The sequence below is a fragment of the Saimiri boliviensis genome, chromosome 14, assembly GCF_048565385.1.
Source record: "Saimiri boliviensis isolate mSaiBol1 chromosome 14, mSaiBol1.pri, whole genome shotgun sequence".
In the NCBI taxonomy this organism is placed as follows: Eukaryota; Metazoa; Chordata; class Mammalia; order Primates; family Cebidae; genus Saimiri; species Saimiri boliviensis.
The window spans coordinates 81,837,480-81,853,576 of NC_133462.1; the positions used below are offsets into that span (position 1 = coordinate 81,837,480).

Here is a 16,097-nt window from a genome sequence, read left to right on the forward strand (position 1 = left end):
AATGTTTTGTTGTTGTTGTGAAGGGGGAAGAAAGGTTTTTTTCTGTAAGGGAGCTAGGGTGTCTGGGAAAACTTGTAGAGGTGTACAGCCTGTCCTCAAGGGGCATGAGCTGAGGTCTGTGCACAGCCTGGCCAGGCTCCTCCATTCTCTCTCTCAGCTCTGCTGCATGTGCCAGCTCCAGGCTTCATTTCCCAGGGCAGAAGAGAGCTCCTGACACCTGCTGAGTTGACACATGTTCCTGTCTCCCCTGCATTCAGAGGTCCAGCTACTATTTTTTTTTTTTAAGAAAGGATCTTGCTTTGTTGCCCAGGCTGGAGTGCAGTGGCATGATCATAGCTTGCTACTGCTTCCCTCTCCTGACCAGCTACTCTTTTGAAAAATGGATATAAAACAACAACAACCACAACAGCTAATGTTTGTCTGACCTTTCCTCTATCCCAGGCACTGAGTGTCCTATCTACTTCAAGTGTATTCATGTGGCTAACCTTCAGAGAACACCCTGAGAACTACATACTACTCTCATTTTGACAAGAGTAAACTGAGACATAAGAATGAAGAAACACCCACAGAAAACAGCATGGCAGAGTAAGGACTGGAACCCCATTTGCCTGGCTCCCCATAACACCATGCGGGGCATGCATTTGGCACTGGATTCTCCAGACCCAAGGACTCAGCCTGATGTTACAAAATTTCATTCATAACCATCACTCTTTAAACCCGGAATATGAACATTATTCATGTGAAGCAAATTTAAAGAATAAGGAAAGCATCCATGATAGCCTTCAAGTGTCAGTTTTTTCAAAGGACTCTGGGCAGAGAAAAGGCCTCCTTACTTGTAGATGGTGTAGAAAACCCAGACATTCTCTGCCCATTTCTCTGCTGTTGCCCTGTGACATTACACCCACATACGATGAATTTTCATCACTGCAGCAAGGGATTGCTGTGTTTTATAGTTTCTCACAATGGTGCAGGTTAGTTTAATTAAACATTATTTTTTGGTGGCTGTTGATTTCTTTTTTACTTTACCTTTAGCTTTACTTTACCTTTCTCAATGCACACTTGTGCATTGAGAGCCATCCTAAATGCTCGTAATGCTCTTTGGTTCCCCTTGTATGTGAAGCAAACAAGGGCAGCTGGGGGTGGGCACCTATCACCCCACTGCAACCCTAGACAGCAACTATTTTATGATCTACACTTTGTACATACAAGAGAATCATATATATATATATATATATTAATTTTTTTTTTTTTAGGCGGAGTTTCGCTCGTTACCCAGGCTGGAGTGCAATGGCACGATCTCGGCTCACCGCAACCTCCGCCTCCTGGGTTCAGGCAATTCTGCCTCAGCCTCCTGAGTAGCTGAGATCACAGGCATGCGCCACCATGCCCAGCTAATTTTTTGTATTTTTAGTAGAGACGGGGTTTCACTTCGTTGACCAGGATGGTCTCGATCTCTTGACCTCGTGATCCACCCACCTCGGCCTCACAAAGTGCTGGGATTACAGGCTTGAGCCACCGTGCCCGGCCGAGAATCCAAAATATTTTAAAGAAAACAGTGTGGAAGAGAAGCAGCAGCCAAAGGGTTAAATAATTCTCAACAGGTTACTATTGAAATATTAAGATGCAACTTCAAGTTAAATATAGCAGAAATATGATAGGTTACTTTAAAAATTGAAAAGAAATAGACAAATAAGATTCTTTAACTAGTTTATCATTTAATTCTACAGAACAATTTATGTTAGGTCCAACTTCCTAACATTCAGATTGGTGAACCCTGACAAAAATGGCAAACGCAATTGTCCAGGCAAAAGGGCAGTGAAATGGGCATCAAAATATTCACCAAGTGCTGTCCAGGGTGCTCCATTCCACTACCTCCGAGTTCACATATTTTCCCACTGTCTCAGTACTGCCCTCAAAGGCAGTGAAAGAGAGCAGAAAGAGTGGTGACCTACATTCTGCTTTTAATCAATAGTAGAATATAAGTATCATTTGAAATGATTTGTTTTAAATAGTACTATTTTGAGCAAAGATACAATTGAACATTATTTGACAACTTTTAATCAAGATCCACTAAAACTAAGTTCACCATCTTATTTCTTAGGATTGAGCATTGAGAAATCACTTCATGTCATTCAAAATCATTCCTCTGATAAACACTACATTAGCCAGGTGATCAAGGCCAACATCAACAGAGTAAGTCATACTGATAATTTGTATCACTGATGTGATGTGATCCATATAATATGTTACCTCTGTGGTCTTCCTCCTAAAATCCATAACCCCTATATTTTCATGAGATAAACATCAGAAAAATCCCAACTGAGAAACAGTCTACAAAATACCTGACCAGTCCTCCTCAAAACTGTCAAGGTCATGAAAAACTATTAATATATTGCCACTCTATGTTCCTTAGACTTCTTCCAGGATCCACCTCACCCTATATATTTTTTAAGTTTCTCAGAACTGTTTCCTTTTAGAATCAGACTAGTTTTTTTTTTTTTTCAGGGTTAAGGAAAATCTAAGAAATTGTCACAGCCAAAAGGAGCCTACATGATTGCTATTATAATGTAATTTGGTGCCCTGGATGGGAACCTCAAACAAAAAAAGACATCAGGTAAAAACCAAGGAAATCTGAATAAAATGTGGACTTTAATAATAATGTTATCAACATTGGTCCATTAATTGCAACAAATGTATCATATTGTGACTAATGTCCGAGGTTAATACAGGGAATCTGGAAATGGGGTATATAGCCACCTTCTCAATTTTTCTATAGATTTAAAGCTATTCTAAAATAAAAGGTTTACCTACAAAAAATAATCCTCAATTATTTCTGTATAACCTGAGGTAGATACCAAGTGTCTTCACTGAATAGTAGCAACAGTTAATTGAACAGAATGCATAACAAGCTGTAGCCCTTGCTCTTTGGAGTTTGTACGGTAAGGAATTGAGACAAATATATAAAGAGGAAGGAACATTCACAGAGGACTTAGTATACTCTAGCATACTCTAGAGCCTGCATCAGGTATACCACATACATTGCCTAGCGCCCTCTTTATTAAATCCGACTGACATTATTCTGATTATGCATATTTTGCACTCACACAAAAATGCTGCTAACAGTTGCTTAGTGCTTCAGGGCCAGATGCTGTGGTAAACACTCATTGTTTTATTCTCTTGCAATCTTGTTTTTTTATTCCTCTTTTGCAGATGAAACACTTTTGATGGAGAGGAGTAAGTTTCCTAAGATCTCACATCTTATACATGGTAAGGCTGGATTCAAACATGAACCCTATATGCTTTTGGTTACTCCAATATGTCTCAATGTGTGATCTAAGATTACCTCCACCATAATGACCTTGGAGTGTGTAAAAATGCAGATTACCTACCGAGTGCTGCCCCGACCAGTGGAGGGGAGTGGGGAATCAAGCTCCCCCTCTGGTTCGCGCAGGTGATAATGGGCACAGTGCTCTAGTTTTTCACTGCCTCTTGGATATTCTACTGAATTTTGCTTTCTGGATTAGCATTAGTGGTTACTGTCAGTTAGACCCATATGGATATCTGTGTAAACAAATTAATATCTTCATTCCCCATTAATATATTGCCATCTATGATCCTTAAATGGCAACGTTTCAGTTAGACAGTATCCAACCCCTAATTGTTCTAAGCTCTCCCAGGCCTGTTTTCTTTCAGAATCGGACTAATTTCTTTTGAGCCCAGGGGCTACTGCATCATACCTATTGCCATGCCATTATTATTAATTCTGCATTTAAAACTCAAATACACAGAGTGTTATGCAAAAATTGTAATTTCATTTCGTTATCTTCTGATTTTAACAACTTGCCCAAAATATGCCACCTGTGCTCTTAGAAGCAAGCAAAGAGGTCTGTCAATCATTCTAAGAGCAAAAATTGGCTGAATTATTAATAGCTACCTTCCACAAATGTGCAAAGTAGTGAAGTCTGAAAAGCAGTTTTGGTTCCTTTCACAGTCCCTTATGAATAAAAATTAGCAGCAGGCTTGAGAACTGTCTCTGTGTCCCATACCTGGGTTCTAGCTCCTGACCATCTCCTTTCTAAAGCTTTCTCATCTACAAATGGGAGATAATAACTCTGTCTCCTAAATACCCACATGGTTCAGTCAGATTGCAACAGGAAATACTTTACAGCTACCATATTTTGTTTCTTCATTAGAAGTACTGGAGAAATGCCAACTCAAATCAGAGACTAATCTACTTAGAAATCTGTGTAAGCAAATTAATTACTGCAATAAACACAGTTAAATGTCTGACTATGTCTTACAAAAGTGATTTCTTACTGTCTCACTACGACATGCTTGCTCAGATAAAGGAATAGCAGCTTGGTTAATTCCTCTAGGAACTAGATAATATAACTCCAACCAAGAATAGTGACATAGGGGCCATAGTAACAGACATTGCAAATGCACAAAGATTACGCAGCTGTACTTGCCTTCCACCTTTACTGGCATGCTCTGCATTATTTCCGAAAGGACATGCGGGAAAGGAACGTTTAACAGCATAGAACACCCCTCCCCAGAGTCATGCAGAAAAGCAATGACACTGAAGTGCAGTTAGGAGCAAAAAGAGTAGACTGAAGCAGGAGAATGGTGATATGGCATCTCGGGGGGGCTTGAACAAAAAAGCTTCAAAGCTGTACATCTCTCTCACACCATCTAACCCAGATTTCTGATGATAATCACAACAATACATCTCAATATCCTAATTATGCTGCTTCTACTTATCTTGACATTCAGACACTAGGATAAAAGAAGATGTATTACATGTAAACCAATTATGGGGAACAGAGGAATTTAACAAGATAGGAATGTATGCCATGCGATCGTCCAATTATAAGCTTTTCTTAATTACTATGAGCTAAACAGGAGCTATCACAGATTGAAAAATGGGTCCTAAATCCTGGATACAAATTTTTGAAAGCACAATAGAGGGAAAATCAAGCTTTCTTTCATTGGGAGGGTTTTCCACAGGCCACAGGAGATTGCCACAACAAAGGAAAGACAGTTGCTTAGCGCTCTGGGGAGTCTACCCGGCAGTGAACTCAGTACAGAGGCATGTGGCCCAGATGCCTGCAAGGGGCACTGCCTGTCCCACAGCACCCACCCTGTAGGCCACCGTGGATGTGCGAAGGGGCAGCAGGCTCAGAGGAAAGCACATGTGTGTGTTTCAGAGCTCACAAAATAATGCCACAGCACCAACAGATCAGCATAGGTGAGCTTAGAGTCTTAGTTATGAATTAATTCATAACTAAGACTCTAAGCTCACCTATGCTGATCTGTATATTATTCCTTTTATAGAGACAAAAAGGAATAATATACGTGAAAATGTAGAATAAAGAGAATGGTTTCATATAAAAAGAGTATCAATTCAGGGAAACGCAAGTTAAAACCACAATGAGCTATCACCTCATGCCTGTTGCAATGGCTTTAGTCAAAAAGACAAAAGATAATAGGAGTTGGCAAGGATTTGGAGAAAAGGAAACCCTTCTGTACTGCTGGTGGGTACAGAAATTGGTACAGCTATTATGGAGAACAGTATAATTTCTCAAAGAAAATTAAAAATAGAAGTTTTAATTGTATTTGAATATGATCCAGCAACCCCACTTCTGAATATATCCAGAGGAAATGAAATAAGTATGTCCAAGAGATATCTGCATCATCATGTTCACTGCAACATTCTTCACAATGGCGAAGACATGGTATTAGCCTAAATGTCCATCAACAGATGAATGGAAAAAGAAGATGTGGTATATATACAATAGGAATATCATTCAGCCTAAAAAGAGAACACCATCCTGTCATTTGCAACAACACTGGTGAATCTAGAGGACATTATTAGGTTAAGTGAATTAAGTCAGGCACAAAAAGAAAAATATTGTAGGATGTCACTTACATGTGGAATCTAAAAAAGTCGAACTCATAGATGAGAATAGAATAGTGGTTACCAGGAGGCAGTGGGATGAGGAATGAGGAAAGATTGGCTACAGGGTACAAAGTTTCAGCTGGACAGAAGGAAGGAGTTCTGAAGGTCTTCTGTATAGTATGGTGACCATAGTTAATAATAATACACTGTTATACTCAAAAATCGCTAAGAGAGTAGATTTTATTTATTTATTTATTTTTTGAGACAGAGTCTTGCTCTGTCACCCAGGCTGGAGTGCAATGGCGCGATCTCGGCTCACCGCAACCTCCGTCTCTTGGGTTCAAGCAATTCTCTTGCCTCAACCTCCCAAGTAGCTGGGACTACAGGCATGCGCCACCACACTCGGCTAATTTTTTTGTATTTTCACTAAAGATGAGGTTTTACTGTCTTAGCCAGGATGGTCTCAAACTCTTGACTCTGTGATCCGCCCGCCTCAGCCTCCCAAAGTGCTGAGATCACAGGCGTGAGCCACCGAGCCTGGCTAAGAGTAGATTTTAAATGTTCTCATCAGAAAAACAAAAAAAATAATATGTATATGTAGTTATAGATTTGTCAAGCAGCTTGATTTAATAATTCTACAATATGTGCATATATCAAAACACCACCCTGTACCCCATAAGTATACACATAAAAATAAGAATAATGATTCATGCCCATATAATTATATCACTAATTGTAAGAGCTAACATTTATGGAGCAATCTCTGTCAGGCATTGTTATATCACATTAATGGATTGTTTAATCCATGTAGGCATTTACATTAGACTTTTTTACACATAGGGAAACTGAGGCATGAAGAGGTCCAGTATCTTGCTCATTGCCAAACATTCAAGTGGAGGAATCAGCAGCAGCCCGATGGCAATGTATGCAGTCTTTCCCCTAGGCTGCTCAGTCTTTGCTGACTTGGATCCAGGGGGATAGGAAAGACTCTGCACACACTCTCCACCCACTGCCCCACACTTTCCCCCATACCACCCACACCATGCTCTCAGATCTAGCTGGAAGCTGTCTACCCTGCACTTATATACATATTTGATATTTCTATTTTATATTCAATATACAGAGCTAGGTACAGACTTCGCCCTTTGACTAGATTTCGGCTTTTTCCCTGTCTTCAACACAGACAGACAAGAAAAGCTACTTGCCTGTATTTGGAAACTTACATGTATTGGTGAGGCAGGGTCAGGCTGAACACTCTAAAACACAAATCAGAAGTGTCTGTGTCATCATCTCATGATTTCAAGGCTACATTAGTGACAGCACACGCTACTTGTAAGAATTAGATGTGGTCTTGCCTTTAGCAGGGAGTACTGGCAGCTGGCCATGACAAGGCAGAAGAGGAGCACCCACATATCTTTGCAAAAGCCTTGGCTCAAGGTCAGAAATCCAAGGAGGGAAACCAGGACAATGAGTAAGATTGCCAGCACATTCTCCTTGACATCTTCAGTTCTGTGCAAAATACATACATAAAAACAAACAAAAAAGTTAAGTTTTGCCATTTTTAAACAGAATGTCTTCATGTTTCCAAAAAAATGAACCATGACAACACAGTAGTTATCATAAGCAAGACTTTGTATTTAGCTATGAGATTTTAAGGTTTCTTTCTCTCCTTATTCCTCATGCTATATAAACAAAAAACTTAACACCAGATTTTTGTTATTGAAGCAAATAAAATCTTATCCCATTGGAACTCCTTGGCCACTAAACTGGGTTTACTGGCAAAACGTAGTTAATGATTCCATCCACAACCATGAAATATGCTTCAGATAAACAGCTTCACTGGTTCCTTTCAATGGAAGAGGGTGTGGTAAGGGCATACATTCACACCTGGCCTAAGCAGAAAATCATTTCCAGATAAAACTTTTGGTGTCAGAGTTTACTGTCAAATTTCAGGAGCCAGGAGAGCTCCAGCAGGAGAGTTAAGGGTGAGATGCAACTTCCTGACAGTGCGGAGGGTCTCTGCCCTGGAGCGTGTTAGGTCCACACTGTCTCACTGGATGACTCTCTTATGGACTCCCCATACAAGGTGTAGGGTAGAGACGGTGGGGTCATCCAGAGATGGAGTGTTATCAAGTGGGTATGCAAAGGACAACGTAAGGCGGTTTTAGGATATAGATAGGAAGGGGGTACAGGTCTGGATCATCTGTATTCTACCCAGGTAGAATAGGGAGGAAACTGAAGATGGCAAGGGCTGCAAGATAAGAGAAATTCGGTGGGGCAAATTGCTAGAGAGGCCTGGGAAACACTTGAGGGATTTAGAGAGACAGGGGAAGGATGAGCAGAAACAGGATTATAATGTCAGAGGTGGAAGACTTCTGTGAGAGGATAAGATGCATGCTGGGGCCATGGAAGGGAGTGGCAGAAATAGAGTCCGGGGGATGGCGAAGACCACAAGGTCAGGGAACAAGGGGCCTGGGTGATTGGATGGGTCATTCGCAAGGATTCTGAGTATACTTCTCACTTTACCAGTTTTTTGCTTTTGTACCTGTTTTTCTACCCCACTAAGCTGGTATGTTTTTCAGGCAGGAATAATTGGCTACTTTGTGTCTAACGGGCAGACAATTGTAAACATTTTTTTAAAATTAATGGGCTATATTTTTGAGAGACATTTGTGATTCACAGCAAAACTGAGGAGAAAGTATAGAGTTCCCATGTAGCCCCTCCCCACAGACACATGCACACAGCTTCCCCCACCATCAACATCCACTGATGAACCAACAGTAACACCTCATTATCGATCAGTATCATCCAAGTCCATAGTTCACATCCGAATCCACTCTGGGTGTTGTACATTGGGTTTTGCCAAATGTATAATGACATGTCTCCACCAAATGGGAACTCTAGCAAAAGTTCCACTGCCCTAAAAATCTGTCCCCCACCTATTCATTGCTCCCCCACCCTAACCCCTGCAACAACTGATCTTTTTATCGTCTCCTAGTTCTGCTTTTTCCAGAGGGCCATATAGTTGGAACCACACAGTATACTGCCTTTGCACGTCGGCTTCTTTCTTTAAGTACTATGCATATAAGGTTCCTCCATGTCCTTATGGCTTGGTGCCTCACTTCTTTTTATTTCTTATAGCATCTCATTGTATGAAGATACCCGTTTGTTTATCCATTTGCCTTTTGAAGGATATCTTGATTGTTTCTGAGTTTTGGCAATTATAAATAAAGCTGTTGCCGGGCGCGGTGGCTCAAGCCTGTAATCCCAGTACTTTGGGAGGCCGAGGCAGTTGGATCATGAGGTCAAGATATTGAGACCATCCTGGTCAACATGGTGAAACCCCGTCTCTAATAAATATACAAAAAAATTAGCTAGGCATGGTGGCCCGGGCCTGTAATCCCAGCTCAGGAGGCGGAGGCAGGAGAATTGCCTGAACCCAGGAGGTGGAGGTTACGGTGAGCCGAGATCGCGCCATTGCACTCCAGCCTGGGTAACAAGAGCGAAACTGTCTCAAAATCAAATAAAATAAAATAAAATAAAGCTGTTGTAAACATTCATGTGCAGTGTTTTGCATGGATGTAAGTTTTCAAATCATTTGAGTAAACACCAAGCAGCACGATTGTTAGATCGTGTGGTAACAATATGTTTAGTTTTATAAGAAATTGCAGAATTGTCTTCTAAAGTAGCTGCACCATTTTGCATTCCCATCAGCAATGACTGAGAGTACTTCTTGCTCTACATGTTCCCCAGCATTTGGTGTTGTCAGTGGTTTGGATTTTGGCCATTCCAATTGGTTGTATTGGTATCTCAGTGTTGCTTTAATTTGCAATTGCCTAAGGACTATTATGTTGAGTGCCTTTTCATTTGCTTACTTGTGATCTGTGTTTCTTCTTTGGTGGGTGTTTAGACCTTAAGCCCATTTTCAGGTTGTTCCTTTTTCTTACTGTTGAGTTTTAAGTGTTCTTTGTATACTGGATAACAATCCTTTGATTTATAAAATAGTTCCTTCCATTTTGTGGAACACTTTTCAGTGAATAAAACAATGAGTGAAAAAGAACCCAAATCTAATGCTGACTCTTGATGCTTCAATAGCTAATGAAAATGAGAGAAACAGTAAAGAGAAAAATTTCGAAGAAATACACAAATGCATGAATCCTTTGATAGGTACTTTTTACATCTAACTTCAGACAGATAGTTACAGAGATGATTGATAGATATGCATATAGATTTAACAGATTCAAAGAAATACAAAAATAAATGACTCTGTTAAAATAAATCTGGAGCTGGGGCTGCCAAGAGGCATAGCCCTGGGCCTCCTACACAGGAAGAACAGGAAACTCTGGGGACAACAGCCAGGAGAAGAAAAACAATGGGTGATTTGATTGACTGAACTGCAGCTGACATATTACAGAATAATAAAAGTAAGGTAGAAAGACAGCATAAAAATATATAGAAAGGCTAAGTTAGCATTCAGATAGCATGAGGCTCAAGTTGAAAATTTTTTTAAAATCTGGAGGAACCAAAATACATTTGGCAAAAAGGAAATCGTGTGTGTCTTTTATTTTTCCACTGTGCACTTTTAATAGTGCTCAACATATTTGGTTTGTTCAAGTCTTTAAAATTCATGATGTGTTCTACAGTGTGCTCATAACAATTTGATGTATACTTAAAAATATCTAAAGGCCTTGGAAATAAAATTTCAAAGAAAAAAACAAATGTTTTTCACTTTGGGGAGGGAAAAGAATAAGGTTCCTAAAAAGTGTTTTTCCTCCAAATTCTCCTCTGCCAGGATTCCATTCCTCTGCCCGCAGGCTCACCTCTCCCTCCCTCAGTTTCTTGTTTATCTATCATTAAACATTGGGTTAAAAAGTGTACTCACCAGGCCAAGAGTGACATGACTAAGGCTGTACTTTTGAAAGGTTTATCATGCAGAGGTTTACAATGTGTACTGGAGGAGAAAAAGACAAGAGCAAGGATAAACAGCACTTCCAGGAGAGGTAATGAGGGCCTGGGAAGCTCACATGGCTGGGGAATAGAAACGGACCCCTAATTCGAGGACACAATTCAGAGTGAGGCTGAAAGAACTCTAAATGAATTATGGACAATGAAGCACTGATGGAAAGAATAAAGATTACTCCAAGATTTCAATCTGAGAAGAAAAGGATCATGGCAGAATCCATGGCAGAAATTAGGAAGGGGAGGCGATTTGCAAAGGAAAATTGATGTCTTCCTTCATGCAGCAAAAAATGCTCAGCACTGCTCTAGCTGCTTTGACATCAGTGAACAAAAGGCATGGGAGCTTCCTTTCTCATGAGTGGTGCCAAAAGTAAGCATGCACAAAAAAAAGTTCAGTAGATATACAATATGTAAATATAAATGCAACAGACAAAAAGAATAGAGGCTGGGCATGGTGGCTCATGCCTGTAATCCCAGCACTTTGGGAGGCCGAGGCGGCTGGATCGCCTGAGGTCAGGAGTTTGAGACAAGTCTGGCCAATGTGGTGAAACCCTGTCTCTACTAAAAATGTAAAAATTAGCTGGGCATTGTAGCAGGCACCTGTAATCCCAGCTACTCGGGAGGCTGAGGTAGGAGAATTGCTTGAACCTGGGAGGGAGAGGTTGCAGTGAGCCAAGACCTCACCACTGCTCTCCAGTGTAAGGGAGTTGGCACTGCAAATGTCTGGGAGGCAAATATTCCATGCTGCAGGAACTGCCAGTGCAAAGGTCTTAAAGCTGGAGGACTGCCTGGCATGGTTGAGAGACAAAAGGAAGGCCAGTATGGATGAAGAAAAGTCCACAGGGATAGTGAGTGATGAGGCCAGAAAGCAAATTAGTGGCTATAGCATGGGGAATGTGTGGGCACTGTGAGGACTTTGATTTTCATTCTGAGTGAAATGGGGAGCCATTGCTGGCTGGTCAGCAAAGCAGTGACGTTGAAAAGCCTTATTGTGTTGTGTTAAGAATAGTGTACAGGGGCTGAGCATGGTGGGTACCTGTGATCCCAGCTACTTGGGAGGCTGAGGTGGGAGGACTGCTTGAGCCCAGGAGTTTGTGACCAGCCCAGACAACGTAGCAAGAAACCATCTAAAACAAAAAAAAAAGAAAAGAAAAGAATAAAAAAGAATACTATACAGAGAGAAGGGATAGAAGCAGGGAAGATGCTACTGCAGTAATCTGATGAGAGATGAAATGGCTCAGACCACATGGTCACATTAACACTGAAAAGATGCAATAAGTACATTTGGAAGGAACAGTGAAAGCAGCTTCCTATAAGAGACTGAATGCAGGTGTGAAAGGAAAGAAGACTCAAGGATGACTCCAAGATATTTAACCGGAGAAACTGGACGGATGGAGTTGCCATCACCTGAGATGGGGAAGGCCGTAAGTGAAGCATGCTTGGGTGAGGCTGAGATGAAGAGTTCAGTCTTGGATATGAGATGTCATCCTGACACCATGAGATGTCAAGCTGGTAGTTAGATATACAAGTCTGGAATTCAGGAGATGGGTCCAAGCTGGTGATACAAATCTGAGAGTCACTGGCATATTAAAAGCCATGAGACTGAATACCATCACCAAAGAAAATAGGGCAGATAGAGAAAGAATGAAGACCAAGAGCTATGTATCTACTGGAGACTTCAACCTTAAAGGGTCAGGAGGCAGAAAAACCTGTAAATCTTCCCTTCCTATGTAGGAGTGACCAGCAAGGCAGAAGGAAAACCAAGAGAATGCTGAGTCCTGGAAACCAAGAGAATGTCTACCAAGAAGGAGAAATGAACTCTGCCAGATACTGTAAATCAGCCTAGTAATGAGAGAAGTAAAAGATGGAGTCAATGGTGACCCTGACAAGGGCAGGTTCAATGGAGTTTTAGGGTTAGGGGAGCCTGAATGGAACAGGATTATTAGAGAATAAACGAAGAGCAAGTGGAATCAAGCACAGGCAACCCTTCAAGGAGTCTTGCTGCAAAGAGGAGTGGAAAAACAGGACAGTGGCTGGTAAGAAAGTGGGGTAAGACAGGATTTTTAAAAATACTTTTAAGTTCTGGGATACATGTGCAGAACGTGAAGGTTTGTTACATAGGTATACATGTCCATGGTGTTTTGCTGCACCTATCAACCCGTCATCTAGAGTTTAAGCCTTGCATGCATTAGGTGTTTGTCCTAACGCTCTCCCTTCCCTTTCTCCCCACCTCCTGCAGGCCCTGGTGTGTGATGTCCCTCTCCCTGTGTTCAGGTGTTTTCCTTGTTCAACTCCCACTTAGGAGTGAGAACATGCAGTGTTTGGTTTTCTGTTCGTGTGTTAGTTTGCTGAGAATTATGGTTTTAAGACAGGATTTTTAAGGATGAGAGCTATAAGTGTGTATACTTATGATGACAATTAGTTTTGTTTGAGAAGCATGAATTATTTCCTCTTTGCTTGTCACATAGCTAGCTACCTCTCATATTTTATCTCTCAGTTTGTGTGTTTCCTCCTCAGAAAAGCCTTTGCCAACCACCAGTTCTAACATCAGTGCCCTTGCTTCCCAGGTCTCTCTATCTCAGGCCTTTATGTCTTTCTTTCATGGCACCTATTACAATTTTCTCTCCTCTCCCAGTAGAAGTAAGTCCATGACAGCAGAGACAATGGCTGTTTTATTCATTACTCTAGATCCAATGCCCAGTACAGGTCCTAGCATGGAGTACGTGATTTAATATTTGCTGAATGAATGAAATGTTGAAATGATGTAAGAAGGGCAACTTCTTATTTTGGATGCTGACCTGATCAACTAGATAACTGAAAATAAACCCTCAGTGTTTTATAGGAAAGAGCAATGGCAAGATATGAAATAAGAGAAAATAAGTAAGGAGAATAGGAAAAGTCCAGAAACATCAGAGTAGATGGAGAACTGCAGGCAAATAGAGGGGACTGCAATGACAGGAACCATGAACTTGCTGCCCAAAGACTAAGAAAACATTTTCAAGGAAGAACAGCCTGACTCTAAGAGTTAAGTTAAAGAACGTCAGGCAGAACGCCTTAATCTTTGGGAGTTTATAGCAATGATTAGTACATTTTCAGTGCTTGTTACCCACTGATTTCTTCTGCTTCTCTCCTAGCCCTTACATTTTGTTTTTATTGCACATATCATGCATTTTTACCCAGCTTCCCAGATGATTCTGACTCAAAGCCCTGTTTGGGAATTATGCTCTCTGCAAAGGTCCCAAACAGCTCAGTTATTCTAGGTCAGTATTTTGAGTTTCTTTCTTCTTCCTTGCTGTGAGCTGTGAGTTCATGCAGTCCCTTTCCTTATTTTAATTAACTCTGAACTGTAAAACCAGATCACCAGTCCTGCTAACAGATGACTTCAGGTAGGTTTACATGGCTCTGAATAAGCATTCTCAGCAAACTAACACAGGAACAGAAATCCAAACACTGCATGTTCTTACTCATAAGTGAGAGTCGAACAATGAGAACATATGGACGCAGGGAGGGGAACGTCACACACCAGGGCCTGTCGTGGGGTGGGGAGCAAGGGGAGGGAGAGCATTAGGGCAAACACCTAATACCTGCGGGGCTTAAAACCTAGATGATGAGTTGATAGGTGCAGCAAACCACCATAGCACATGTATACCTATGTAAACAAACCTGCACGGTCTGCACATGTAGAATTTAAAATAAAACTTTTAAAAAGTGATGTTGCCTATGAACTAATGGTCTAAATTTTAGTGTGAATTTGACAATATCTACTTTCACTATCCTAATTTATTTTTTTTTAATTTTTTCTTCTTTCTGGGATCTGGGCCACATTCCAAGTAATAATAATAATAGCAACTAATATTTTAAGAACTCTTTCAATGATTAAATTGATTTAAGCCTTACAACTTTTGTGTGGTATAGATTATATCCATTTAACAGATAGGAAACTAAGGCACTGAAAGATTTCTTAGCCATGCTAAGATCACAGCACTAATAAGTAGCGGGGACGAGGTTTCATTCCCAAGGTTGACTCCAGAGTCCAAGGATTCCCCACACCAGCTGAAGTATCTATGGATAAGGGAATGGTGCTATTTCTAGGTCATCCCTAAGCACAACATTTAAAAACTCATTGTGACTTGCCAGAAAGGTGATTAAAATAATAAAAACATAAGCTTTTAAAAACTGCAGTCATCCTCATCATCCTTTTTAGACCTCCAATAGATTTCCATTTGTTTCATCACCAAGTAGATTTTAAAATACAAATCAATAGACATATTTGTTTTTATTTTTTGATATGAAGGGTTAATGCAAGCTAGTCCAAATTTCAATAATTTATTTTTAGCAGAAAATAATTAATATTTTTTAAATGCCTCATTTACCAGAATATACTATCTTGGATTATTAGTTAAGTATTAACTGTTCCTCCTCAGTGTATGCCCCTTGGGTAACATAGTGTTGTAAGGAAAACCATTATAACTCCATTCCCTGACTTGTGGGTCCCGAAATTTACTGTTGTAATTATGCATGACTATAGTTTTCTTCATATGTGATCATACTACTTAAGACATTACTACAACAAGCAGTCACTGGGTGGGGAGGGGGGGAGGGTAATGACAATAAGATAGGCAACCAGGTTTTGCACTGTCCCCAAGGGTTGGCATTAAACTGTGAAACTCAGCAATTGCTTATCACAGCATTATTAAATAGTATCTGAAATTTTCAAACCAACCTTCTAGTCAGTGCTACTCAGCCCTTGAAAATCATAATACTGTTATATGCGCATTTTGAGGTAGGCAAAGATAAAAATGACAAGCCCCTCTCCTTAGGCCCATTTCCATCATGGTTTGTTTGTTTTTGTATTTTTTTTAGATGAATTTTTGCTCTTGTTGCTCAGGCTGGAGTGCAGTGACACAATCTCAGCTCACTGCAGCCTCTGCCTCCTGAATTCAAGTGATTCTCCAGCCTGAGCCTCTTGAGTAGCTGGGAATACAGGCGTGTGCCATCACACCCAGCTAATCTTTGTATTTTTAGTAGAGATGGGGATTCACCATGTTAGTCAGGCTGCTCTTGAACTCCTGACCTCAGGTGACCGCACACCTCAGCTTCCCCAACTGCTGGGATTACAGGTGTGAGCCATCATGCCCAGCCTCCATCATGTTTTAACCAACCTTAACTTCTCCTCCTCTTTCTCCCTACCCAGTAACCACAGCTCCTACCCCAAAACATTTTGCTGTATGGACAGTGG

At 40.7% G+C, this 16,097-nt stretch overlaps 1 protein-coding gene across 1 annotated transcript in view; it reads right to left on the bottom strand.

Annotated features, from left to right (window-relative positions):
- Positions 1-16,097, bottom strand: part of PCNX2 (pecanex 2) — a 291,889-nt gene that overhangs the window by 212,866 nt on the left and 62,926 nt on the right. The window contains exons 11-12 of the mRNA XM_010351533.3: positions 7,255-7,408; positions 7,123-7,155 (exon numbers count right to left, since the gene is read on the bottom strand). Coding sequence (XP_010349835.3) covers positions 7,123-7,155; positions 7,255-7,408 — 187 coding nt within the window. The remainder of the gene's footprint in view (positions 1-7,122; positions 7,156-7,254; positions 7,409-16,097) is intronic.